General features: G+C 50.3%; 1 protein-coding gene across 2 annotated transcripts; it reads left to right on the top strand.

Moving 5' to 3' along the window:
* Nucleotides 1-27,913, top strand: Safb (scaffold attachment factor B). 2 transcript variants are annotated; one of them, XM_050125304.1, is made up of 21 exons: nt 1-350; nt 3,497-3,581; nt 10,361-10,425; nt 10,874-11,086; nt 12,602-12,664; nt 14,816-14,843; nt 15,702-16,287; nt 16,699-16,748; nt 17,377-17,471; nt 22,895-23,044; nt 23,122-23,204; nt 23,354-23,493; nt 23,575-23,663; nt 24,594-24,700; nt 25,141-25,431; nt 25,744-25,881; nt 25,971-26,013; nt 26,952-27,067; nt 27,203-27,309; nt 27,440-27,506; nt 27,610-27,913. In XM_050125304.1, the coding sequence occupies exons 1-21, from the start codon at nt 162-164 to the stop codon at nt 27,737-27,739; spliced, it is 2,835 nt and encodes a 944-aa protein (XP_049981261.1). In that variant the 5' UTR covers nt 1-161; the 3' UTR covers nt 27,740-27,913. The 2 variants fall into 2 exon arrangements, with proteins under 2 accessions (XP_049981261.1, XP_049981262.1); XM_050125305.1 differs by having other exon boundaries at nt 5-350; nt 27,209-27,309.
* The last annotated feature ends 55 nt before the right edge of the window (nt 27,914-27,968 follow it).

Raw genomic sequence — 27,968 nt, forward strand, 5'->3', positions numbered from 1 at the left:
GCCTCAGGGGAGGCTGGAGCGGTTCCCTCTCAGGCGGCGCCATTTTGTGGTAAGAGTGCCGAGATTCAAAAACATAATAATAATAATTCCAAAAAGCACACGCACGCAAGCCCACCGACCCGGTTCTGTGTGAAGTGGGCGACGGAACCAGGGTCCCTGGAATGGCGGAGACTCTGTCGGGTTTAGGAGACGCGGGTGCGGCGGGCGCGGCGGCCGCGAGCTCCGCGGCGTCAGAGACCGGGACGCGGCGGCTCAGCGACCTGCGGGTGATCGACCTGCGGGCGGAGCTGCGGAAGCGGAACCTCGACTCGAGCGGCAACAAGAGCGTGCTGATGGAGCGGCTGAAGAAGGTGAGGTTCGCGGAGGACCCCGCGGTCGCCATGGCGACGCCCACCGCCGGGTCCCGGGCGGCTCGCGGCCTCCGCGCCGTGCGCTTCCGCTCGGGCCCCACGGGCTCCGGGCCGGGGATGAGTTCGAGTCTCAACGCCGCAGCCGTGCGACCAGAAGGAAATAACGTTCTGCGGCCGGGCCCGGGTTCGGGTGACGTCGCGTTCCCTGCGCTACTTAGCCCCAACCCCAAAGGGAGATGGAGGGGGATGCTGCCAAGGTCACTCGGCAGGATTCGAACCCAAGTCCCTATTCGATCCCCGAGGCCGAACAAGTGGGTGTTTGCTTGTTTTCCGGGAAGACATACAGTGACCCGTGGGAATACGAACCCTCAGAGACCCTCAGAGTTCATATAGATAACCTGAGGCCATAGCCCAGGGGGTGAAAAGAAGAAAAGTTTGTAACATTTTGCCAGGACTAGGTTGGTACGTGCTGGGAGGAAAAGAATGTTTTGTCAGTGATAGGCAAGTCATCCTTGCTGCAGAGGGAGTTCAAAACCACCCTGAGTTGCAGAGTTCAGGGCTAGCGAGAGGGTGTCCAAGGGCAGCTCGGATTACAAGGCAGGTGGGGGGAGGTGGGGCAATTAGCAAGCTTGTTTCCAAATAGAAAGTTTGGAAACCAAGAGCTACTCTTGGTTGGTAGAGTGCTTGTTTTGCATAGGCCAAGTTCTGAGTTCTACCCCAAGTGCCGCCCTGAGGCAGGGAGTGCACACCTGTCAGGGGTGGAAGATGAAGTTTGAGCCCCTCTCTCAAAACAATAGTGTTTTGTTTTGTCTCTAAAAAGAGGGCTGGTCTTGTAACTCAGTGGTAGCATGCTTGCCCAAGACTGCAAAGGCCCTCAGAGCCATCTCTGCCTTAGCACACACAGTTGGCTATGGTTAGGTTGGAGTCACAGAACTCCGGGACTGTGCCCCAGAGGCAGGTGGAGGGGCATCTCTACTGCCCACCTTGGTGGCCTTGTTCAGGAAGACCTTTAGCCCCTCCAAGTTTGTCCCTTCAGAATAATGAGTAGCTAGCAGGCCACCTTTTAGAGTAGGGCGGGAGGTCACGTGAGCACCAGCTTGGTGTGCAGGCTGGTGCAGGTAAACAAACTTGCCTCCTTGGGCCACCTTTTGTCAATTGTAGATACGGACTCTGAGCCCCACCCTGAGATGCATACTTTGTGTGTGTGTCACCTTAGGATGCTGTCCCTCTAGCTTTTGGACAGTGCCTCCTGCCTGAGCACCCCTGCACACAGGAGCAGGAGACTCATTCTGCCTTCCTGGATCCTTGGCTGTTCAGAGAAGATGGCATGGAAGATAGGAGGAGGCAGCGATGTGAGGGCCTGCGTTCTGTCCCCAGCATCCACAGAATAGGCTGGGTCGGTTACAGTCCAGTGCTCAGAGAGACAGGCAGAACTCTGGTCCTCACTGGCTGATTTAGCCAAGTCCTTCAGGACAGCTGAGGTGATTCCCTGGCCTCTGACTTGCCAACAGGCATAGTACACATGTGGGTATATAACATACACGCGTGTAGGAGAGGACCAGGGTGAGCTCTCCACTCACTGAACCCGACCCACTCATTCTTTGTGGACGGACATTGCGTCTTTACTGGAATAGTCAAGAAGTCCTCTCGTGTCACAGCACATTCAGGGTATGGGGAAGGGTGGTTAGGGTGATGCCGGCCTGCCAGGGAGACACGTAGCAGCCTTGGCAGCACCAAGCTGAGGGTGGCTGTCCTCTTGGTCCAGTCAGTCACTCTGTTGTGTGTCTGTGGTTCTGTCGCTCTTCCTCTGTCATCCAGCTGGTAGCTGTCTCTGTTGTTTTTAATGGGCAGAGGAGCAGCTGGTGGAGGGATTTGCTGAGGTAGCCTGGGAGGGGCGGCCATGTTACATCAACCCAAGGGATGAAATGAGACACCTTCCCGCAGCTTGTCCCTCACCCTGAGGATGTTTGAGAGTGACTGTCCCCAGAGAGAGGGCTGGGGCTGCTGATGGCCTTCTCTCTTGTCCCAGGGCCTTCCTCCTGCCGCTTACCCCTGTGCCCTTCTGGGAAGAGTTGCCTGAGCTTGAGGCCTAATGGAGATCTGAGGACACTGTTAGCGCGCGCGCTCTCGCTCTCTCTCGCTCTCTCTCTCTCTCTCTCTCTCTCTCGCTCTCTCGCTCTCTCGCTCTCTCGCTCTGGGGACAGCGGCTTTCAACACCACTAAGATGAGGGGCTTGCTCGCAGGAAGGTGTCTCGTTTCATTCCCTGGGGGCAGTGTTGACAGAGCTGTGCAGAGAGAGAGGCCTCAGCCCCAAGTGGTCCTAGTTGGCACAATTGTCACTGATATACTGGCATACTTGGTACCCTGACTGTGCGGGGCCACTGCTGAGCAAATGACATCCTTGGGTGTGAAGGGGGACTTGTAGAGAGTGTCCACTACAAGTCACAGGAGGGGATAAGCAGGGTCTGAGGTCAGTGTGCCTTGAGGGTCTGGAAGGAGCCATTAGGCTTAAGCCAAGGAAGTCTGAGTGTTGATCCTCGGGGATACAGGAAGTGAAGGAGCCTGCAGCTCTGAGCACTTGCCTCCATGCCTCAAGGAGTCCTCAGGACAGCCTGGAAGCAGTACTGGCCACTGCATTAGGGGCCATGAGTGCTTGCTGGGAAATAGTACTCAGAGCACAGGAGTTCAAATCTCCAGCACCCCTATAGAAAGCTGGCAGCCACGTACACCTGTGATGCCTGGTGCAACCCAATTGCTATCCTAGTTCCACATTCAGGGAGAGAGCCCATGTTGAGGGGCCAGGGTGAAGAGGGCACAAGTACCTACACTTGTAGGAGAAAGGAAAATGAGAGAAACAAAACAGAGCTGATTACTTAAGAAAAGCCACCAGGTAATGGTGCCAGGGCCCTCGTTCCATGTACAGCAGGTTGGCTGTCTGTGGCGCCGAGTGGCAGATTGCAGTGCCTGGGCTTCAAAGCCCTGAGAACCAGCCTGGGCACAGGGTATCCTTTGTGGATGGTATGGAACTGGGAACCCCCTGTGTTCAAGCTGAGGGCTCAGGTGAGCCTCCTGGCTCCTCCTAGAACTTTGGGGTTGCCTTGCCACCTGCTGTTTTATTGGTTGGCTTTTCTCTGCTGTCTCTTTAGGCCATTGAAGAAGAAGGTGGGAATCCTGATGACATTGAAGTCACCTCTGAAGGCAACAAGAAGATGCCTAAGAGGCCCAGCAAAGGTATGGAGCCTCTGGGCCACTGTCAATGCTATGGGTGCCCTGTGGGTGCAGAGCCTTTAGGAAGCCCTGCCTGCTTGTCCACGGTTTCCTCTGACACACAGGACCTGAACGTGTAATGGGAGTGGATTGGGTATGGTCCTTCAGCTTCATGAAGAGAGCCTCTCACTGCCTCACCTGCCGGAAAATAAGGCCCCTCTAATACCAGACCACCACAGACCCAGTTTGTTCAGAACCCCCAGAGTGAAAACTGGAGGCCACTACTCAGCATGCACCCATCCAACAGCCCCCTCCTAGGCCCAGCTCCGCCTCTACCTCCAGCCTGTGGGGGCTGTTCCTAGTCAGTCCTCTGCCTCATCCTGCTGTGTATCATCTTTCTGAAACCCAAGGGACTGGACAGGATCAGAGGGGTTGAGGCTGCTAGGGACAATGTCTTAGTCACCGTGAGGTGGGGATCTTAGCTGGTGGGATGGAGTGGCACAGTGGTGATGTGCTGCCCATGTGGGCCTGTGCTGGAGGGAGCTCTGCTGCCCTCTCTAGCCTGAGGCTCTGCTTTGGCCTTCGATGGGTAATGACTTAAGATGGCCCTGCTAGGGAGTGCACCCAAGAGTCTCCTATTTTACTTTTTGCGTTTTTTAGTAAAAGCAAATGCTTGTTCTGATGTTTTGCCAGATGCATGAGTTTTAAGTACAAAGTTGACATTCCTTTCCAGTTGGAGCTGGCACAGTAGGGATATATGCACCTCCTGTGTGTCGTCGGGTCACTTTCATGCATGTGTTTTCCCTGAAACCTGAAAGCAAAAAAAGAAATCCCAATGTGGTTCAAGGTCAGCCTGGTGTGTCCAGCTGGTTTCAGGGCCAGCTTGTTGGGGTTTTTGTCCCGCCTGGTCCCCTAGCCGTTTAGTCCCAGAGAAAATCACACAGAGGTCCCCATAAGTTATAAACTGATTGTCCCATTCGTTCAGGCTACGTATTAGCTCTTATAACTTAAAACTTATATTAGCCCATTATTCTAGTATATGTTAGCCACATGGCTCGGTACTTTTTTCAGCAGGTCACATTCTGCTTCTTCCATGTCTGGGCAGGACTGCAGAAAGAGCTTCCTTCTTCCCAGTATATTCCTAGTCTCCTTGCCCTGCCTCTGCTTCCTGTCTGGTTGTCCTGCCTATACTTCCTGTCTGGCTACTGACCAATCAATGTTTATTTAAAATATGTGACAGAATACAGAATTGTTTCTTTCACACCACAGACCTCCACGATAAGACTGTCTCAAACAGAAAAAGCACGGGTCATGGCCTCAGCCTTGGTGCAGTGAGTGAGAGCCCTGCTGTACAAGTGTGAGGGTGAATTAGAAGCCTCAGGGCCCACAGACAAGCCTGCTATGGCTGTTGCTGTGCCCCAGACTAGCTTCAGATTATGTGGGAGACACCTGCTGTCCTGCCCACTCAGGCATGTGCGTCACATGCACGTCTGTACTGTACACAGATTGGTCTTGTTCTTCAAAATCCTTAGTGTTTGTTTTTTCCCTCAGCATGGCAGAAACATTTCTCCAGCAGCTGGTTCTGTGGCATAGTGGTGGCACTTGCCTAGCATTTTCAAAGCCTTGAGTTTTGATACCAACACATCACACCAAAACAAAAGGTTCACTGGAGGCAGAGGCAGGTTAATTGCCATAAGTCTGAGGCCACTGTCCCAGCACTGTCTCAAAAACAAACAAACAAACATTGGGGCTGGAGAGTACACATATGCTCTTGCAAAGGACCTGAGTTTGGTGCCCAGCACCCACATCAAGTAGCCCACAGTTGCCTGTCAGTCCAGGGGACCCAATGCTTCTTCTGGCTCATTGAACATCGGCACATGTGGCAAACACACATGAATAAAAATAAGTGTAGAAAAAACTTTACTTGATCTTATGGATGAGTTAACTGAACTCTGTTTTGTTTTGTTTTGTTTTTTTGAGACAGGGTTTCTCTGTGTTGCTCTGGCTATCCTGAAACTTGCTCTTGTAGACAAGACTGGCCTCTAATTCACAAGAGATTACCTGCTTCTGCTTCTCAAGTGCTGGGATTAAAGGCGTGCACCACCGCTGCCCTGCATGTTTGTTCTTTAATTATGTGTGTATGGGGGATGGGCCATGCGGATGAACTCAGTATTCACTGAGGCCAGAAGATAAGGTCAGGTTCTCTCTGGGTGTGTGAGCCAGGAGCTGTCCCCTCCAGGAGCAACATTTACTCCTAACCAGTGAGCCAGGTCGCAGCATGCCATGTTCTTTTTATATATGTAGTTTATGTTCCGCGCTTATACGTATGCTGGGCTTGTATCTGGAGGGTGGAGGGCAGCTTTCAGGAGCCTCTGTCTCCTCAACCACGTGAGTCCTGTCAGGGTTGATGACGGCTGCCTTTACTCACTGTCTTAGTATTCAATTCTTGAGAAGAGACCCCATGATCAAAGCAACTCTTAAAAGGTAAGCAGTAATTGAGGGCTTGCTTACAGTTTCAGAGATTTAGCCTATGTTTGTCATGGCGGAAAGCAGACAGCATGGTGCTGAAACACCAATAGTTACACCGGGCCTGCTCTAGGCTTTTGAATCCCCAAAGTCCTCCCTCAGTGACACACCTCCACCAACAAGGCCAAATCCTTCCCAGATAGTTCCAGGAACTGAGGACCAAGCTTTAAAAATACATGAGCCTTGGGGCTGTTTTTATTTGAACTACACCTGCTGTCTTTCCAGCCTTTGGCCTCATTCTGTTTGAGCACACCTGTCCTCTAGGTATCAGTGTGCCCAAATGTCACTCCATTTCCCTCTCGAAAGTTTGCTGTTGTCATTCTTCTGGCTGTGACTCTAGTCTGGTCTTGAACCTCTGGACTCAGGTCCTCTTCCTGCCTCAGCCTCCCAGCTAGCTGGGATGGCAGGTGCTTTCCACCACATCTGGTAAAGGAATATGTATTTTTTGCGAACTCACTAAAGAGAAACTCGGGATCAGGAGAGCTGACATCCAAAGCAGAGGCTGTTCTCCGTTTGGTGTGGTCTGGGATGATCCTGAAGTCCTAGTCCTCTGACCTCTCCCTTCTTGGCCCGTGAATGACATCTGGTGAAATGCCCTATGTTCTTCCGCACCCTTGCCACCTTGGGTGGTTTGTGATGTTCTCTGAGTATGCAGGCCCTCTGCGGTTTGCCCAGGCTGCAGCAGCTGGGCTTGTGTGCTGTGTTGTATGTGTTGCCTGCCTGCTGTGGCTGTCCTGTCAGAGGGACTAGCTGTGGTTGATAGGTGCTCTACTCTGAACTAGGAGGGCCCTAGCCCTGTCGCCAGGTGACAGACTCTTTGTGCTCTTGATAATTTAATGTGTATGCTTTGATTCTGCACATTGTGTGAGGGCATGAGTGGGGGGAAACCAGAACATTTTAGAAAGATCGCTCCTCCCTGTCACCCACCAGAATACAAGGTACTGACCTCCCCCAGGAGCTGTTGGCTTTGCTCATTCTAGCACTTCACTAATACAGAATTAGAACCTCAAACTGCTGCAGCCCCTGCTCACCTTGGAGGGCTGGCTTTATCTGGACCTATGCACTGCTTGACAGGGCTGCTTTGGAGTTTATGTTTTACACATGCATTTGTGGCCAGAAGAAAGGGGTCTGCTCTCTCCTACCTCCAAGAGTTCAAGATTTTTGGCTGAGAAGTGTGACCTTGCTTCGCGAATGAGCTCACTGGTTTGAAGTTTAAGAAGGGTCTGTCTTGAGTTATCACGGTGCTCCTCCATGGTGGGTTTTGCAAAATCTTACAGAGTCAGCGTGAACCCGACTGGAGGTGAGCGCGGTTATGCTGGCTTTAATCCCAGCACTTAGATTTATAAAGAGCAGTCTAGTCCACATGGCGAGTTCCTGGACTAGAGAGGCTCTTTCTGTCTTGGGGAACATGAATGGGGACACGAGGCCAATGTGTCCTGAGCATGGCCTCACCCTGTGCTCTGCTTTGAGGGTTGTGTTTAGGGTTAGTTTCATGCTTAGAGGAAAATAATCTCAAGAATCATGCTTGGATTCTGTAGTGGATTGAATGAGAATGTCCCCCATGGGCTTGGGCATTTGAGAACTTGGTCCCTAGTTGCTGCTGCTATTTGAAGAGGTTGAGGAGGTATGGCCTTGCTGGAGGTAGTTTGTAACTACAGCAACAGCAGCTTTGAAATTTGAGTCTGTCTGTTGATCTGTGGTCATTATCACCCCCTACCTCCCAGCTCAGCTGCCTGTCCTTGCCCCTCCTCTACTATGCCTGTCCTGCTGCCATGCTTTCCTGCTGAGATGGGCACCTCTGCAGCCAAAGTCAACTCTCATTGGGTTACTTTTGGTCACAACAGAAAAGTAGCTGATAAGGGTTTTGAGGTAGGGTGTTGTAGTATTGGCTGGCCTGGAACTTACTGAGTAGTCCAGCTGGGCTCCATATACAGCAGGAGACTCTGCCTTCCACACGTATACACATTCAAGCCTATCCTGGAACTAGCTCTTGTAGCCCAGGCTGTCCTTGAACTCACAGAGATCAGCCTGTCTGCCTCCCGAGTGCTGGGATTAAAGGCTTGCGCCACTACCCCTTGGCTCGTTTCTTTTTTTCTTTCTTTCTTTCTTTCTTTCTTTCTTTCTTTCTTTCTTTCTTTCTTTCTTTTTTTTTTTTTTTAGACAAGGTTTCTCTGTGCCACAGTCCTGGCTGTCCTGGTACTCACTCTGTAGACCAGGCTGTCCTCGAACTCACAGAGATCCACTGGCTTCTGCCTCCCAAGCGCTAGGATTAAAAGTGTGCACCACCACTGGCACAAATTTTAATAAGGAAGCTAAGGAATCCAGCAGCCCCGAAAAGCTTACTATAGTAGAGATAAGGCCAAGTGCCATAGCTGATATCATTCCATACTGTTCCAGAGCAGTAAGAAAAAACCCTGAAGGAGTTCGCTGTTGCTCCACTCCTTGGAGGGAAGAGCTACAATAACAATATGCCACTTGCCCAGGCTGTCAGCTGGTGAATGCATGTGGCTGATTGTCCACAGGATGGAGTGAAAGAAGAGAGGTGCACAAGATCCTTAGGGCCTGGTGTTCATGGGCAGAGGTGAGGCTCCAACTGGCTTGCTGGCTGATATGTTCTTAGAGATCTGTGAGAAGGCTCAGTGGGTAAAGGGCTTTCTGTCAAACCTGGTGGCCTGAGACCCACTTGATGGAGAAAACAAACCCCTACAGATTTCCTAGTACCTCTGAATGATAATGTGTGGTGTGGTGTTTATCGTATAAATGTAAAATTGAAAATCAAAACTTTAAAAAGTATTTTCTTCACAATTAAGTGAAATGTAAACCCTGAAAGATCTTGGTGCACGTGAGGTAAGGAGATTGGAGAAAAGCCAGTTCAGGTATTGCCCACTGGAAGCTTCATCAGTCTTTCCTGATGGGTAGGGAGAGAACCTTGTAGTGTGAGGTGGGATTTGAATGAGCCACACTTGGAAGCTGTTACTTGCGAAGTGAGAACACTTTGCACAAACCACTGGTCTGTGTAGACTGGAATTTAGCCTGATCAGACAGATTCAGACTGCAACAGATGCTTTTCAAGCTGGTGGAAAAGGAATGGAGAGATGGTTCAGCGGTTAGAGCAGGTACCTTTTTTGTTTTGTTTTGTTTGAGACAGGGTTTCTCTGCGTAGCTTTGGAGCCTGTCCTGGCATTCACTCTGTAGACCAGACTGGCCATGAACTCACAGAGATCTGCCTGTCTCTTCTTCCCTACTGCTGTGATTAAAGGTGTGCACCACCACCACATGGCTAGAGTGGATACTTTTAAAGATGGTGAGGGCTGGAGAGATGGCTCAGCAGTTAGAGCGCTGGCTGCTCTTCCAGAGAAACCAGCTTCCATTCCCAGCACCCAATTGGTAGCTCACTCATTTCTGATGTCTCCACAGGCACCATATGCAACATGGTGCACAACAAAACACCCATGCACATGAAAATAAGTGGGTAAGTTTTTTTGCTTTTTAAAGAAGGCCAGGTGGACCAGGGTGGTGGTGCACACCTTTAATTCCAGCACTTGGAAGGCTGAGGCATGGGGATCTCTGTAAGTTCTAGGGCCTGTCCTCAGTGTTCATTTTAGTTTACTTCACCTATGGGTAGCCAATAGCTGGCTGGCGATTGCCCAAGCGGTGCTGTTTTGTTGGTTTGGGTTTGAACACAGGCTTAGCATGTAGCCTAGGCAAGCCTCCAACTAAGGATCCTTTGCTTCAGCCTGAACATTAGGGTAGTAGAGCTGAGGAAGTAGCCCAGGTCAGGGTGTGAACAGCCAAAGATAGCATCTGCTACCCTGAAACTGGAGTTGCAACTAATGGTTGTGTGTCCTGGGAATTGAACCTGGGTCCTGTGCAAGAGCAGCTAGTGAGAGTGCGCTTAACCACTGAGCCAGGTTTCCAACCCCTATTACATTTTGGTTTGTTTGTTTGTTTATGTTTGTGCATGTGTGGTCAGAGGTACACTTGCTGAAATCAAGACCCTCCTTCTACCATATGAGTTCCAGGAATTGAACTTGGGTGGCCAGCCTTGGCAACATGTGTGCCTTTTCCCTGCTGAACCCTCTTGCTGGCCCAGTGTGTGCATCTCTAGGTGATTCTCTATTCTGTCAACCACAGTACACTGAGATACCACCGAGACCCAGCTAGGATGAGAGGCCAGGCCTGTGCAGTGAGCTGAATTACTGGGGGCTTGCAGAAGCTCAGGCACCAGCTTGCAGAGCACAGACAATTGGCCTCATTTCCACGTGTTGTCTCTTCAGGGAGGAAACCAGAAGACGAGGGTGTGGAAGACAACGGGCTGGAGGAGAATTCTGGGGATGGACAGGTATGTGTCACCTTTTCCATTGATGAGGAGAGGTGTTGACAGATATTTCTGTCTCACCCGGTCCTTCAGTCATTTAGTTCCAAAGAAATACACAGAGGCCTACATTAATTATAAACGTGATTGGCCTATTAGCTCAGGCTTCTTATTAATTCTTATAACTTATATTAGCCCATAATCCTGTCTGTGTTAGTCACATGGCTTGGTACCTTTTTCAGCAAGGCAGTCACATCATGTTTGCTATGTGTCTGGCTTTCTCTATCTGGGTGACAAATGCAGACTGATTTCCCTCTTCCCAGAATTCTCATTGCCCCGCCTCTACTTCCTGCTTGGCTACTGGCCAGTCAGCATTTATTTAAAATATAAGTGACAGGGTACAGACCATTATCCCACAGCAAAGAGGGAGAGCCATGGTGGTAGTGTGGCCATGACAATGTTCTCTGTGTTGCAGGAGGACGTGGAGACCAGCTTGGAGAACCTGCAAGACATGGACATGATGGACATAAGTGTGCTGGACGAGGCTGACATTGACAGTGGCAGCGTGGCAGACTGTGTAGAGGAGGAGGAGGAGGAGGAGGCCACCCTCCCTGAGGGCTTGACAGATAACACCGAATTGGTGGAAGGCGACTTAAAGGGGCTCCCAGAGCAGCTGCAGGAGCATGCTGTAAGCAGCTAGCGCCACGTGGGGCACTGAGTGGCAGAGTAGGCTAACAGAGACAGCTGCTGATCCCTGTCCCTTAGGGGAGCCTGAGCTGTGGTGTGCAAGTACAGCCAGCTGGTGCAGTTACTTGCGGCTCAGAACTGCTTGCCCTCAGTCAAGGTGCTCAACCCTGATAACGGCTTCTCCATGTGAAACATATGTCAGACCATAGCAGGGTTGTGATGGCTTAGACTGGCATGCCAGATGCTAGGTGCCATGTTGCATCCTTAGGCACAGACACTGTCATCCTGGTGCTAGAGGCAGGAGTGTTGGTACAGCTGCTAGGATGTCCCCAGTAAATGATGTGGCTTTGATGAGTATCAGTTCAACGGGCGCAGGGTCCCAGGCCTCTCGGCAGTCTGTGCTGAAGGATTTTATGGGCACATGGCTGATGTCTGTCCGGAGAGAGGAGAGTGGGCCTTTGGCCTTCTCAGGACCTTAGATCTCCTGCAGTGAACATTCTGTCCCCTCCTGTGAGAACCTACTGAGCTTGCCTTTGTAGGCCACACACTGATCTTGTGCTATTAGGATACAAACAGGGTCTCAGAATCTGATCCTAAAAGCCACAGTCCAAATGCGCACTCAGGGGGCGGGGGGGCTCCCTGCCACAGATCAACAGAGGAGGCCAAGACTTGGGAACAGGCTGATTTACAGTATGAAGGACACAGGGCCACCTGGGAGCATCTGTGAAGTGTGCCAAGTGCCAGTCTCTGTGACCTTACACAGGCTATTAATTCTTTTTGGGCTTTGGTCACCAAAATTTGAGGTTTGATGAGTAAATGGTGTCATGGCCCTTGCCACACACCTGCATCTATGATAAAAGTTTACAAGCAAACTGTACCTGTCACTGCCTCTCACCATTGCTCTGCAGCGCCAGAGGTCACCGTCACAGCCAGGGCCAGCCCCCCTCACAGCTAGGCACACTTGAGCCAGCCCCAGGCCTAGAGTGGTCGCCATGCCTCCACAGCAGGTGCTACTGCTGCCCAGTCAGAACAAACCCAGTATCCAGAGCAGGGACGGGCAGGCTGGGTGCATGTGTAGCTAGGGTGCTTTTTGGTATATGTGGCTCTCATGGTGGGAGACAGCTGTATCTTGGAAAGAAAAGGGTGAGGCTTGGTCTTCAGCAAATGTTCTCTGTGGGTGAAGAGCCTCTTCTCTGTGGGTGAAGAGCCTCTTCTGGGTGGGGGTCTCTCATCTCTGTTGGTGAGCTACCACTTACTCTCCTGTGATGTCAGAGGTGGGTTACCTGCTTCCAAGGGCTTCATAGCACCTAGACTCAGACAAGAGGGTGGGTAGCAGGCTGTGCTCTGTAGCCCGATTCTAGAGGCAGTTTCCAGAAGATCTGCAGGGGCCTGCCTGCTCTTCTGCTCGCCTCTGGAGTCCTGACAAGTGCTGTCTTCCACCTTGCCACGCTGGGTGGTGCACAGAGATGTATCCTCTCACCTACACCATTATAAACTTGGCTCTCCCTTTCCACAGGTAGATGACAAGGAAGCTGTTAACAACGTGGATACATCGTCGTCCGACTTCACCATCCTGCAGGTAAATTGTCACACATCTCAATTGTACTCTCAGAATACCCCCTGTTTCTAGAAGCCACCTCAGACATGCCTCATTGCTTGACAAACCACACCAGCTAGGGTCACCTTCCCAGACAGTGAGTGCTGGAGTCCTTAGAGGACATGCCTGCGGCCTCAGCAAAGTTGGAAACATTCTACTCTCTGGTTGCAAGTGGAAAGGGCCTTGCCCGAGTCCTTGCCTGGAAGAGGCTTAAGGCCATTGTTGCTCTGTAGCTGCCGAGTGAAGGTGAAGCCCCTGGCAGGACGAACACTGATGTAGATATAGCCCCTTTTGATTTTCCTCGAGTGGGGATTACCGTTGGCACTCTGAGATGAGGATCAGGGGTACCGAGCTAGTGTGGGGGCTTCCTAAACTGCAGCCACATGGCAGGCTGAAGGCCTGCTTCCAGCACCTCCGTTGACTGGAGATGTATAGTTGTGGGGCCAAGCTTTGTGTCTTTAGGTCTGGGGCCACCCGGTCTATAAGTTCACTGTTAGAAGAGGATATTGGGATACAGTCTCCCGGAAGGGACGGGGATACGAGGGTGAGGGTTGTAACACTGCCCTCTTCTGCTGCTTGTGGGGCAGCTCCTCACAGACACTACCCAGGTTTCCCAGGTAACTGTGATGGTTGATGTTTGGTGATGTCCATGCAAATACTAAACTTTAGAATCAGCTGGGTGTGGTGGTGCACACCTTTAATCCCAGCACCCAGGAGGCAGAGGCGGCAGATCTCTGTGAGTTCGAGACCAGCCTGGTCTATATAGCGTGTTCCAGGCCAGCCAGGGCTACATAGTGAGACCCCGTCTCCAAACAGGAGAAAAAAACGAAGAACAAGGTGAGCACTAAGGGGTGAGGTGGGTCCTGTGCCTCCTAGGAAATGCTGTTAGAAAGAGAGCATTGGCCTGTGGTTCTCCAGCTACCACCTGCACCACTTGAACAGAAGTGACTTCTGGGCAAGTCGTTGCATTTGTTTCATAGAGGTCACCACCACTTAGAGCCTGTGCAATGAAAAGGAACACCCATGTCTGTCTTCCTTGGCATCTTATTAACATGAGACACTATAGGACATCCCTTCAGGTGTCGCTCTGCCGTACTGCTTCTGTGTCCAATTCTAGAGCTCAGTTTGAAGTGTAGGCTAGTCATGTGAGGGAAACAGCCAAACCCTCAGCCTCCTGAAGTGGGCTTGGACCGCAGTCTCCAGTGAGGGCTGGGACACTGGGGGGCAGAGCTGAAAGAGTGACGACTATCCCAGCCTTCTCAGGAAGCCTCCCTTTTAAGAGCACATAGAGCACCAGCTTGGGGTACAAACTCACTCACAGTCCTTGCCTCACACAGCAGCCTGTCTCAGCCATGCCATTCAAGGCCAAGGTCTACTGGCCTGTCTAAAGGACACTAGCAGTGACACCTGTGCTCATGCCTGAGAGCCCAGGGGCTCACATCCTTGACTCGTGTTCAGGAGTGTTTCCTTGTCCCGTGAGGACAAGTCCTAGTCCTTAGAGGGCAGCAGGCAAAGCCTAAGTCAGAGTGATCACCCAGAGAAGCTTTGCTTGCAGGCCTGAGAGCATGGGAACGTGGCTGTGGAGCCAGGGAACCCATTGTGTGGCCAATACTTGTGAGGACTGTAAAAGTCACCACTGGACAAGGTAGAGCACAGCTGGGAGGATAGGATTCTTTGGACAAGTTGGGTCATCACTGAGGGAGATGGAAAGTGCTGGGGGCGGGGACGACTGTGTTGTCTGTTTCCCCTTGGCCCTAAATTTTCAGAAAGTCAGCTTGAGGATCCTGCAGATGAAGAGAGTGCCCAGAGGCTTGTGCCAAGCAGTTAGACATATATGGAAATGGGCGAGAGTTACGCTCCTGGTCTCAAGTTCAGTTCCAAGAGCCATTCCTACCACAGTAGGGAGACAGGAGGGCTGCTGGGTGCCCTTCAACAGAATCAGCAGCGTGTCTGGGGCAGCTAGCAGCTGAGGTGACCAGGGCAGAGCTTGTCTTGTGCAAGCAGGGCTACTCTGGGTCCATATTGTCCCCTGAAGTCCCAGTTGGTGGTCAGCCTCCCTTAGTCCCCATGAAAGTTGGTGGCGAAGTGGGACTAGGCCTTTAGGCAGCATCTTACTTGTGCTTTCTGTTGCAGGAAATGGAAGAAGCATCCCTGGAGCCAGGTACTGTCCAATGCAGGGCTCAGCAGCGGGTTCTACCCACAGTGGGGAGGCTCATGCTAACCAGTGCCGCACTCTAATGTGCATTGCTCTAGTGCTTTACAGTCCAGAGCACACCAGGACCATAGAGATTGGAAACCCAGCCGTATCACAAGATCTGTACATGTGGCAGCAACCTGTGTGGCATCCTGTCCACATGGCGAAGGCTTCGGTCCTGCCTTTAAACAGAAGCAGTGGCGTGAAAATGCCCACAGCTCCCGTGATCAGAGCTCTGTGTCTGTCGCCAGCAGATCTTGTGATACCGGCAGCATGTCACCATGTGGTGTTCATACAGGCAGTGCAGGTAGCGTAGGGAATGCCACATGAATAGGACATGACCGGATCCCCCGAAGAGGAGTGCACTTCTGAGAGAGAATCGCAAACAAACACTGTCCCTCTGGGCTGCCAACCTCCACACGCCAGAAGACCCGGCGCTCCGCACGTTAACTGCTGTAAGCAAGGCAAAGCATCAGGCAATTAGTGATGCATGAAGGCCAGGCGCTCAGTTACGCACTTGGACGCAAGCTGAATTGAGAAGAGTTGGTTCATACATTGTCACAGTACACAGAATGAAGACTCAAGACTCAGAAGGTTGTGGGGTGAAGTCTCCGGGATGCTTGCCTCTGCCCTTAGCGCAGGCTGGGGGCACCATGGCTGAGGGCGCAGGTAGGGTGCAGGCGCTGTGTAGCGGGTTTTCCAATCTCTGTGTAGCCAGCAGTTCTGTCGGTGTGAGCGGGGCCGCCGCGCCCGAGCCGCAGTTGTGATTGCTTTATTTCCCTGGTGATTAAACCTTGTGCCATTCTATTCCTGTTAAATCCGTAGAAAATGAGAAAATACTCGACATTTTGGGGGAAACTTGTAAATCTGAGCCAGTAAAAGAAGAAGGTTCGGAGCTGGAGCAGCCCTTTGCCCAGGCCACGAGTAGTGTGGGGCCAGACAGGAAGCTGGCGGAGGAAGAGGACCTATTTGAGAGCTGCGGACACCCGGAAGAGGAAGAGCAGGAAGAAGAGCAGGAAGAAGAACAAGAGGAGGGAGATTTAGCTTTGGTCCGCAACAGCGAGTCTGAGTCTCCAAGTACTCGGTGTCAGTGGAGCGAGGCAGACGCCCCGTTAGCAGTAGTGAAAAGGGAGCCGGCGGAGGCGCCGGGTGAAGTCGCAAGCACAGGCGGAGGCCCCGGGATGGACCACGAGCCTGTAGGGCTAGAGGAGCCAGTTGAGCAGAGTAGCACAGCTGCCCTGCTCACGGATGCCACCAGCCAGGAGCTGGTGAGAGCGCCCACAGCAGCTTTGAGCCCTGAGCCCCGAGATAGCAAAGACGACGTGAAGAAGTTTGCTTTTGACGCTTGTAATGACGTCCCTGCAGCTCCTAAAGAGTCCTCAGCCAGTGAGGGCGCTGATCAGAAAATGAGGTTTGTTGATTCTCAGTCCTAGACCAGACGCTATCTCCTTTCATTGTCACTAGTGACACACGAGAGCTGTTTAGAGCCTGCAGTCGGCAGCCATGCTGCCCAGCGCTAGCTCCTTCAGGCAGTTTCATTTCTTGTTTATTTTACACTGGTTCTATAATCTTTTTTCCCCCTCAACCTGCCACGGTTGTTTGCTTTTAATTCTTCTTAATTATTTTTAGCCCGGCAGAAACTTAATTAACTCCTGTGGGTATGAAATCTTATGTTAGGTCAGATTTCCAAAACATGTTTGTCGGGGTGTCCTTTTTGAGAGCTAAGTGCCGGGTAGGTATGCAGCTTTGGCGGGTTCTTAGGGTTGCAGGTTTGTCTCTTGCTGCTACAGCCCCCTTGAATGACACTGTCTCTTGTCTCTAGTTCTGTTGAAGAAGACTCGGACACAAAGAGGCTTTCCCGTGAGGAGAAGGGTAGGTCCTCTAGTACACCAGTCTCCTGGAGTGCAGTAGGCCTCAAGTTCACCGCGGCCTGTTTCCCTGTACACGCATGCATGCATGCATCCCACTACAGCTGGCAAGTGCTGCGGCCCCTTGTTAAAGTCACTTGCTGAGTGGGCTCAGTGGCTCAGGCCCTTTCTCCAATCACTTGGTAGGCAGAAGCACAGGGAGGGGGGCTGACAAGTTCCAGGCCAGCTAAGGTACCTGACTCAAATAAAAGTTTGCAGGGCTGAGAAATGCCATACAGAACCAGCCTACAGTTCTGACCATGGAGGGTCTAGCTAGGGAGGGGAGGCACGACATGGGCTTGGAAAAGGTGGCAAGCAAGGACAGTGCCATGCTGCAGTGACTGCTTTATGAGCAGAAGCCATCTTGGGCTGAGATCAGTTCAGCTGTTCACAACTGACTGGTCCTTGATGTCCTGGCATCCTTTTTTAGTGTCAACATGTAGATGCCACTGCTGTCTGTGACTAGGCCGACACTGGTTTCCTGGGCCTGGCCATGCCATTGGGCCCTGGGCACATCCCTGAAGTTCTGGGGATGGCCAAGCTCTGGAGTTCTCTGGATGTTGAGGTTCTGACCAGAACTTCCCTTTGCACAGGTCGCAGCAGCTGTGGTAGGAATTTCTGGGTCAGTGGCCTTTCGTCTACAACTAGAGCCACTGATCTGAAGAACCTATTCAGCAGATATGGGAAGGTGAGCCACCGGTGCCCAAGAGCGAGCAGAGAAGACTTTGCTTTTACTAAATAAATGTCAGTTGTTCTGTTTTACCCACAAAGACTCAGGAGCCAGATTCTGGGGTGAGAGCCTGCCAGCTCAGAGAGGCTGAGAAAGCACCCAGCTGACCTTCCTCTTCTGCCCTTGTCCCTTGTCTTCTACCATCTTAATCAGGTCCTCTCTTCATGTCCCTCCCTTCCAGTTCTGTGTCTCTCTCTCTCTCTCTCTCCACCCTCCTGACTCCTTCTTACTCCTTGTTTTTTTTTCTTAATAATCTTACGTTCTTTTCCTGTTAACTGGTTGCTTACTCTGCCTCTAAACCTGTTGTTGGCTTTAATCCTGTTTACAATATTCAAGTAGAAAGCTCTTGCGTTAAAGATGTGTGCTAGGACTGAACTGCTCAGCTAGCAACGGGTTTTTCCAGTAAATAACACGATCTCAGGGTTCACAGTGTGATCAAACGTCCTGTGACATTTTCCCTTCTATCTAAACGAAAAGGAAAGGTTTTGGGGGCTGGAGAGATGGCTCAGCGGTTAAGAGCATTGCTTGCTCTTCCCAAGGTCCTGAGTTCAATTCCCGGCAACCACATGGTGGCTCACAACCATCTGTAATGAGGTCTGGTGCCCTCTTCTGGCCTGCAGGCATACATGTAGAAAGAATATAGTATACATAATAAATAAATAAATAAATATTTCAAACAAAAAAAATTTAAAAAAGAAAAGGAAAGGTTTTAAACTTTTACAGCAAAATTTTACAGTAATGAAGCTACTTCTGCCAAACTTTCCACAGTGTCCAGCTTGGTTGTATTTAGCAGTTTTAGGATTAAGTATTTTTGAATTGAAATTTCTGTAAATGTTCATGTCAGTCTCGTATGAGCTCAGCAATTTGAATGTCATTAGCAGTTTATGAAGTTGAGTGGTGTTTGTCAGCTTAGCGGCAAACCTAGCTAGAATGCAGCAGTCAGCCCAAAGGTGTCCCTCGTTTGTTCAGGCCCTGGTGGCAGAAGAGGTGTGGGATAGTTTCGTCTAGTGGTTAATGTTACCACAATTCAGGTGGATTTGTCATTGCAGGACCCCAAAGTAACCTTCAAAGGTTACTGTTAGGAATGGTCACGTGTTGGAGAACGAGGTCCTGTTTGTTTGTCCTGGCCACCTGGCTAGATTAGCCCCGAAAAAACAACACAGAAATTGTATAACTTAAATCACTGCTTGGCCCATTAGTTCTAGTCTCTTATTGGGTAACTCTCACATCTTGATTTAACCCATTTCTATTCTGTGTATCGCCACGTGACAGTGGCTTACAGGGAAAGATTCAGTATGTCTGACTCTGGCAGCTCCATGGTGTTCCCCTCTATTCCGCCTTTCTTCCAGCATTCAGTTCTGTCTTCCCCGCCTACCTACCTTCTGCCCTATCAGCTAGGTCAAGGCAGTTTCTTTATTCATTAACCAATGAAAGCAACACACAAACAGAAGGAACTCCTACACCAGTCACAGTTCAAAACTTAAAGCATCTATAGCAGATCTCCGAAAGGTTTAAAGAAAGTTTTAGAGAGTCAAAACCAAAAGATTATGAGATTAATGGCAACAGAATCATCCCTTAAGTTTGGTTTTTCTGATAAGAGAGATTTTGGATTTTCATTTAAGAAGAGTGCATGGCTTTACAGGAGAGAGCCACACTCCAGCTCCATCCAAAGCCAGTTTTAATTTTTGATTGGTGTGGGGCCACTTAAAGACTATTTGCCACTTAGGTCTGTAGAGGGCAGCAGAGATAAAAATTTGGGACTTCACCTTGGTGGGCCAGCCTTATGGTAGAAAGAAAGAAAGAGAGAGAGAGAGAGAGAGAGAGAGAGAGAGAGAGAGAGAGAGAGAGAGAGAAAGAGAAAGGAAGAAAGAAACAAAGAAAGAAAGAAAGAGAGAGAAGGGAGTGCCTGGCTGGGAGTCCCACCCCTGGCACACTGAGTGGTTGTCAGGCATGAAGGTGGCATGGGTGCTGGTGCTCTGAGCTGGGTTTTCAGGCCAGTCAGCTGGAGGTGGGTGATAACCACTTGACCAGTGTATTCCTTTTTTGGGAGATCATTTTCTCATGATGATCCATCCTTTTTCTTCAGATGTTCTACTTGTCCTGTGGTCTCCAGATTGTGTAGTGTGCCTGTAATGTACTTTATGTTGTAATATGAAAAAAACTATTTTACTGGAGATATATTCTGGAACGTGGTCAGTCTTAATTTGTACAGATATCACCATAATAATCATAATTTCTACTAAATAAATAATCATGGAATCAGCCTTTTCAGAGCTTAAAGCAGTTGCCCATTGAAATCCTGAAAATTTATCTGAGCTATGGTGCACATATTTTAATTTCCCAAACTCTGCACAGTGAAACACATCCATGTGTCAAATTTCATTTCTTTGAGTACCCTTTGGGTTACTTCCTACAGGTAAATAGAGTTTGGTTACGCAAAGAACAAGTAAGACATTTTCTTATAATTTTCTTGGCTTGTTGCCAAGCGATAGAAAAGCAATCTTTCTTCAAGTCTTTGCTGTTAACATGGTGTTTTTAATGAAATTCTTAGACTACTACCACATTTCCTATTAATAGCTGATCAGTTTCATCATTACCTTGTGCCAGAGGGCCTGGTGAGTCATATGGGATCTGATAGGTGTGTTATATATAAAGGATGGCTTCTATTTCTGATTACTTGTTGTAGTTGAATAAATAGTGAAGTTAATTCTGAATTATTTGGAATAAATTCAGCTGTTTCAATATGTGAAACCATTCTGTGTATTGAGAGTCAGTAACTATATTAAGAGATTGAGAAAAATCTAATACTATAAGAGTGCGTACATCTCTAATTTATGAACTGAATCAAAGACTTTGAGCCACTTATTTCTCCTGACTTAAAACCCACCTTTCCTGGTTTATTTGCATCACTAGGGAAAGTAGGGGCTCCAGAAATTGGTATCCCATTTACTGTATCAGGGAGAATCCAATTGGCTCTTTTTACAAACTGAAAACTCTTGGTTTTGGGATATTTCTTGCCAAATCTCTCTCAAAAATTACTGTAAGCTCTTTTTTGAATGAAATGAAATCATTGTTCATTTTCTGCCCATAATGAGGCGATTTCAGTATTAATAAAAGGTACCACAGTTTCCACCATGTCTATTCCTACTAATTGAGAAAAATCTCAGTTTTGCTTTCAGAATCAATTCAACAGGCATTCCATAAGTTGCTTTGTGGATGAATTTCTTCAATGCCGACAGGGAATGATTGAAACAAATATGATAGTGGGGCCTGTACTTGTCTTGTCCTTAGCTGATCTGCATTCATTATTTCAGCGCTGGCCTTTGCCAAACCTTCTGCATACTCCAGAAGACTGGTGACTTCTGTTGGGTCTCTTAAGAACACCTTGCATACAATCCTTTTCAAATGACCTTGCTTACCACAATTAAAACATGTCATTTTTATCTTTCTTAAAACTTTTATAAGTTACTTCCCCACCAGAGTAGCATAAACATCTATTGATGTTGCCTTTGAAAACCTAATCACCTTTTTGTATTTTGAATTAGCATTTTCAAAAGCCAAAGATTCAATTAATATTTGTCTGACTTCTGGATCTAATACTGTTCTGTTTACAGCTGAAGTCAGTGTTTTTTGGACTTATATAATTTTAGTAAGTGATTTAGATGTCTTTACTGATTCTCCAACCCTGTTTGAAGCAGTCAAAGCTGCTAAAGAACATAGTACCAAGGTGTAATCATCACACCTTTGTGATGTCTTTGTAAATCAGAATGTTGATCTTCACCTAGCAACTGATCTTGAGAAATATTAATACCTCTAACCTTATTTCACTGTTCTATGACCCTATGATCTTCTTTCTACCGTGTTAGTCATTGTATCTGAGGACCAGCTTTCTAATATTACTGTTGCCAAATCTTTCCAGTCTTGGTGGATAATTCTGTTCTGAGTTGCCCATGAATTTAACACCTGCTTCACATAGGGAGAATGCATACCATATGAAATGACTATTTCCTTAAGTCTCTTGAAATCTGACATTCTGCAGGATGTCAGTCAACTTCTGCATAGCCTTGGCAATCTCTATCATCTACTGGTAGTGTTTTATAGTGACTGGCTAAACTAAGATTGGGTTTCTGATAACCTTGGGTCTCTCCTCTTCAGTTGCATCATGCAGTGGTGTGGAAGATTCTTGTCTAAATTCCTCTGTCTGTGTCTGAGAATTTTCCTTATTTTCATACTTCTTTCTAATGCTTGTATCCACTTTTCATATTTGGCACAAAAAAAACCACTGTCTATTGAGGATAAAATATGAATTACCAGACCGATAGTAATTGTAATTGGTATTATGTCAATCTTAGCTAGGTCATTTATTGTTCTGTTTTCTGCCATTTAGAGTACACCATAGTTCCCATCCTTAACTTAGGAAAATTTTTTTTCTTTTAATATTATTTAACTCTTCCCAGGTGTCTTACCAAACCTGATGACTTCTCATTTGACTACAAATGGCATGATTTCTCTGTCCGTGTTTGTGCCCCATGTTGGAAGCCAAGTGTTTTTAGTAAAATCTCAGTTGTTCAATTTTACCCACAAAGACTTGGAGTCAGATGCTGGGGTGAAAGCCTGCTAACCCAGAGAGGCAGAGACAGCACTCAGTTGACTTCCTTCTCTGCCCTTGTCCCAGAAGCCTCCTGTCTTCTACCATTTCAGTCAGGTCCTCTCTTCATGTCCCTCCCCTCCACTTCTTGTGTCTCTGCCCATCCTCCTGTTTAATCAACACATATTCACTTCCTGTCAGCTGGTTGTCTGCTCCTCTTGACCAGTGTTGACTTTATTTAATTCTGTTTACAGTATTCAAGCAGAAAGCTCTTGGATTAAAGGTGTGTGCTAGAGCTGAAACACCAAAATTAGAAACAGATTTTTCCAGTAAATAATACAAGTTTAAGGTTTACAGTGTTATCAGATATCCTGTAGCAGGACCTGGCTGCACAGGTCTATGTCCTGGCTTAATTGGGGACAGACTGGAGCTCCCTGTCAGGGCTGGGTTCCACATATGCCGTGAGAGTGTGGTGCTGTGACCACCAGGTGGTTTCAGAGGATTCACTTGAGCCACCTCTCAACTCACTAATAAGTGTTGCCATCATCTGTGTTGGTTACTGTTTGTCTACGGCTCTGTGACTCCACCAAGACTCAGTCCATGGTATGACTGTCACTCCCATGTGCAGTTTAAAGCCTCCCAGTCCCCTTGAGCACCTCTGCTGGGTGGCTGCACTGTTTCTCCCCAGTGCCTCTAGTAGGGCCTTGGGCTGAGGGGAGTCAGAATCCCTTCCTTGCTCTGTGATTACCAGGTCCATGCCTGCAGTAGTACTGAGGTGGTTTGCTTTCTTCAGGTGGTGGGTGCCAAGGTTGTGACGAATGCCCGCAGTCCTGGAGCTCGCTGTTACGGCTTTGTTACTATGTCCACAGCTGAAGAGGCAACAAAATGCATTAGCCATTTGCATAAGACTGAGCTGCATGGCAAAATGATCTCAGTGGAAAAGGTAACTGGCCATGTGCTACAGTTGGGGCTGGCACTGGTGCCAGGGCATAGGGGCACTAGCATTTGACTCTTCTATAGGCCAAAAGTGAACCTGCTGGCAAGAGATTGCCTGACAGGAGAGATGGAGACAGCAAGAAGGAGAAGGCCAGCACCAGTGACAGGTATTCCTGCAGACCACCAGAGCTGTGCTCTCACCCTCCCTGCCCACTAGCACGTGCCAAAGATGGCCTTGAGCCTCCTGCACCTATGAACTGGGTAGCCATTGCCTCTTGAATGTTTGCTCTGAGGCTTGTGGACCACTCACTTCTAGGTCAGCAAACCTGAAGAGGGAGGAGAAAGCCGACAGAAAAGACGATGCCAAAAAGGGGGATGATGGGAGCACAGAGAAGACCAAGGACTCGGACGATCAGAAGCCTGGGCCTTCAGAGCGCTCACGGACCACCAAGTCAGGTAGGCAATGATGCCCGTGTCCCTTCACGCATAGCCTAAAGCCACCATCTGCATTCAGCTCTTCCCTCCCTCTGCTTACAGGAAGCCGTGGTACCGAGCGCACTGTGGTGATGGACAAGTCCAAAGGTGTGCCTGTCATCAGTGTGAAGACATCCGGGTCCAAAGAGAGAGTGAGTGTCAGACCGACAGCAGGCTCGATGCACCAGTGATTCGAGGGAAGCTTGTCGCCTTTCAGAACATAGAGAGATGCGAGGCATCTAGAGTAGCCTGTCTGCTGCTGCTCTTTCTGATGGCCGCCATGTGCTGCCTCCCGGAAGCCCACTGTTGGGACAGCTGCAGACCTTGGTGGGTTCTGAAGTCTCAGAGCCTGACCACCTTAGCATGGGTCTGGCATCCCCGAGACCTCCCATCCATGCCAAGCCTCTAGAGGACCACATCATGTGGCACCGGGCCTGGGTCACAGGGGGCTTCTGAAGGCAGGGTCTAGGCTTGGCATGTTTGTATCAACCCGGGATTCTGAGGGTCTTGAAGCCCAGCATGGCTCACTGCTGAGTGAGAAGGCCTGTTGCCTGAGACTTCTGGCCATTCCCACATGCACTGGTGTCTCGAGGTGGCTTTTTACTTCAGTCTTACTTGTAGCAGCTAGAAAGTGGGAAGGTGAAGGGTGGGCTCCAGGGGAAAGTGGGTGGGTCTCAATGGGCGCTATCACACCTGAGAAGATGGTACATATGGCCTGACCGTGAAGGAAAGGGCAGGTGGGATTTATTAGGAAGACTGCCACATGCTGCAGGCCAACCAGGGCTAAACAGTGAGACACTTGTCTCCAGAAAGTTAGAGTTTCATTGTAGTTGGAAAATGTAGAGCAACAGTTGTGACTTAGCCTGGAGCTCACAACTCAGCACAGCATGCTGGAGGCTGAGGCAGAAGGACCGTGTGGTGGTCCTTCTCGGGGCGGGGATGATGGATGGTGACTTTATGCCATTTGGGGACATAGGCAGCTCCATTTGAGCCTCTCCTGTGAGCTCCTTCAGTCAGCAACTGTCCCTGTGCCAGGTGCCTCAGTCCTTCCTGCACTAATTCTCTTTCTGTTACTGAACCAGGCCTCCAAAAGCCAGGACCGAAAGTCGGCCAGCCGAGAAAAGCGGTCTGTCGTGTCCTTTGACAAGGTTAAAGAGTCCCGAAAGTCCAGAGACTCCGAGTCACGGAGGTGAGCAGGGCTGGAAGGGACAGCCATGGCTAGGTGTTGAGTGGCTCACTGGCTGGGCACTTTGAGAGGGCCCTGTACTGAGATGACTGCTGCAGTATTTCACCATCTTCAGAGACCTCAGAAAGTGTCCAGCAGGGCAGGGACGGTGGGAATATTCACTTGCCCAGGAAGGATCGGAAAAGGTATAGCAGGCATCTGACAGCTGATCGCAGCACTGTTGCAGTTTCTAAAGTGGCCCTTGCTTGAGGCAGTGTGTGTGTGTGTGTTTAAAGTGGGCTCCAGGGCAGGCCAGCACAATGGGGCAGAGCCTCTGGCTGCTCTGCTGGGCAAAAGGGGAGAGGAAGACAGGAGGTGGCAGTGCTGTCTTTGACCTGGCTGTCCTAGCATGCCCCTAGCTTCTCACACTGAGCCCTCTGCCTTGACTTGCCCTCCTCTTACAGGGAGCGGGAGCGCAGTGAGCGGGAGCAGCGGCTGCAGGCACAGTGGGAGCGGGAGGAGCGGGAGAGGCTAGAGATCGCCCGTGAGCGCCTGGCTTTCCACCGCCATCGGCTAGAGCGTGAGCGCATGGAGCGGGAGCGGCTGGAGCGCGAGCGCATGCATGTGGAGCAGGAGCGGAGGCGTGAGCAGGAGCGCATTCACCGCGAGCGAGAGGAGCTGCGACGGCAACAGGAGCTGCGCTATGAGCAGGAGCGCCGGCCAGCCGTGCGCAGGCCCTATGATGTGGATGGCCGGTGAGCAGCCAGAGGTCCAGGTGCGCGGGGCGGGGCAGGGTCTCACTGTGAACGTAAGGCCGAGCCTGCTGCCTATTTGTGTGTGAATCTATGGTAGAAGGCAGGCAGGTGTCCTGTGAAGCTGCCAGTGCTAAGGCCTTCCAAAGCCCAGGACATCCAGCATCCATGGTGGCACTAAGGCAGAGATGGGAGTGTTTGGTCCAAGGGTTTATTACCGCCTCCACAGAAAGAGCTCTTGCCAGGGACATGGTTGTGACTTGGAGCTGTGCAGGCTCTAGGTGCCTTATGTCCCTGCCTCATACCCCATCGCAGGCGTGATGATGCTTACTGGCCAGAAGCCAAACGGGCTGCACTGGATGACCGCTACCACTCAGATTTTGGACGCCAGGACCGCTTCCATGACTTCGACCACAGAGACCGGGGCCGCTATCCCAACCACTCCGTGGACAGGTGAGCCTCATCGTGGGCCTGTGACCATGTTGGGCGGGCTCTGTGCACACAGACCCCTCCCCATCTGGTCTCATTGAAATGTTTTTTAGGAGAGAAGGTTCAAGGTCGATGATGGGAGACCGAGATGGACAGGTGAGTATGCCGGGCACTGCTCCAGCTGTGAAAGGGTGGTCCCACTCGCTGCTGCTAGTGCTATACACTGCTACTCTGGAGCCACAGTGCTAGCCATGCCCTTCCTTCCTACATACCTGAGCCACTGCTCCCTAGGGGGGCTGACCCAGTGCCCCTTGCATCCTTCTCTCCCCTTGTTGCTCTCCCACTGTGTCAGGCTTCAGCTGCACAGTGCCACCCTCATTACTGTCTTGCTTACCATCCTTGGTTTCCCATCACCAAGTCAGGTTGTCTGTGGCCCTTGGATACACTCATTCCTCAGTCCTATGGCTCCATCCTGATGTCGCTATTTCCACATAGCTAGTTGTCTTTGGGAACCGGTGACTAGAAGTGGCCTGTGAGTGTTCATTTGTACATGCAGCTGTCACTACAAAGAAGGGCAGGTGACAGTGTCTTCTGACTTAGAGATAGGAAAACAGAGCAAGAGCTGGCCAAGAACGCCAGTGACCAGGACTGTTTGTGCTCAGGCAGGAAACTGGGGGCTTTGGGAGATGCTCACTGTGCTTGGCTTCACTTGGTGTTGTCAGGTCTTTCTGCCTTGGCCCTTAAAACAGTTTTGATAAGCCAGTATTTGAGCTGGGTATACTGGTCACACTCAGAATCCTACCACTCAGGTAGTTAAGATAGGGGTTACTGGCATTGACATACAGTCTCAGCCAGAGTGAGGCCTTGCGCAAGAGTTCATGTGGGTATCTGTGTGCGGCCACTCTTCTGTTTGGTGTCTCACGTTTGTAAAGCAAGGGTGCTATGCATAGGCCAGGCTCTTTGTAAGGAGCCTTGTGAACCTAACCCTTCGCGAAGGAGGACACTGATAGTGGCCACACTCTGCTCCCTGAGCTTTGTATCCTCGCATCTAGGGATCAGAGACAATGCTGATCTCACCCTTTTCTCTGGTCCAGCATTACCCTGAGCGCCATGGAGGACCTGAACGCCATGGCCGGGACTCTCGAGATGGCTGGGGCTACGGCTCCAACAAGAGAATAAGTGAAGGCCGAGGGCTGCCCCCACCTCCCAGGTTTGTATCCCACCCTCCCAAGGCCTGGAATGGGGGTGACCAGCCTGACCTGGTGGAGCCTGTACCTCCCAACAACACCATCTGCTGAGGGCCTGGTGTGTGTGGCAGTGCAGGTCAGAGGGGTCTCTTTCCAAGGGGCAGGCGTGACTGGGGGGAGCATAGTCGGAGACTTGAAGACGACCGGGCGTGGCAGGGCGCAGCTGACGGAGGCATGATGGAACGTGAGCACAAGAGGTGGCAAGGTGAGAACTAGGAGGAAGCCAGGGCCACTGGCTGAGAAGGGACTGGGGTGGGGTAGGGCCAGCTGAGACCAAGCAGCTGTTGGCTCCTCACCTGCCAAGCTGCCTCTTGGACTTGTGCCTCATCCTGCAGGAGGTGAGAGGAGCATGTCAGGCCACTCAGGGCCCGGCCACATGATGAACCGGGGAGGCATGTCAGGGTAAGTACTCTACTGCCAGGCGGGGGCAGGGCTGCACTGCAGTGAGCTGGGGACCGCCTGTGGCTTGGGGAAGGCTGTCTAATGGTCCCCTGCCTCTCCTTAGGCGTGGCAGTTTTGCCCCTGGTGGAGCCTCACGTGGCCATGTGATCCCGCGTGGAGGGATGCAGGGAGGCTTTGGAGGACAGAGTCGGGGCAGCAGACCAAGTGACGCCCGCTTCACCCGCCGCTACTGAACACCTGTGCTGCCCAACTGTGACCTCTGTGTCCTGTCAGGACTTCACCATTGTATAAAGGATTTTTTTTTTTAATCTGCCATATTGTAGCTTGTTAACAATGTGAATTTGTTTTCATTTGTTTTTTTGTTGCTGTTTTTTGTAATAAAGGTGTTTCTGTTCGTGTGCCCTTTACTTCAAGCCTGGCCTCTCTCATTTTCATCAAGAGAGAGAAGTGGTACTATACAAG

The sequence above is a fragment of the Alexandromys fortis genome, unplaced genomic scaffold (genome assembly GCF_014885135.2).
Source record: "Alexandromys fortis isolate MF-2015 unplaced genomic scaffold, M_Fortis_MF-2015_v1.1 scaffold_243, whole genome shotgun sequence".
In the NCBI taxonomy this organism is placed as follows: Eukaryota; Metazoa; Chordata; class Mammalia; order Rodentia; family Cricetidae; genus Alexandromys; species Alexandromys fortis.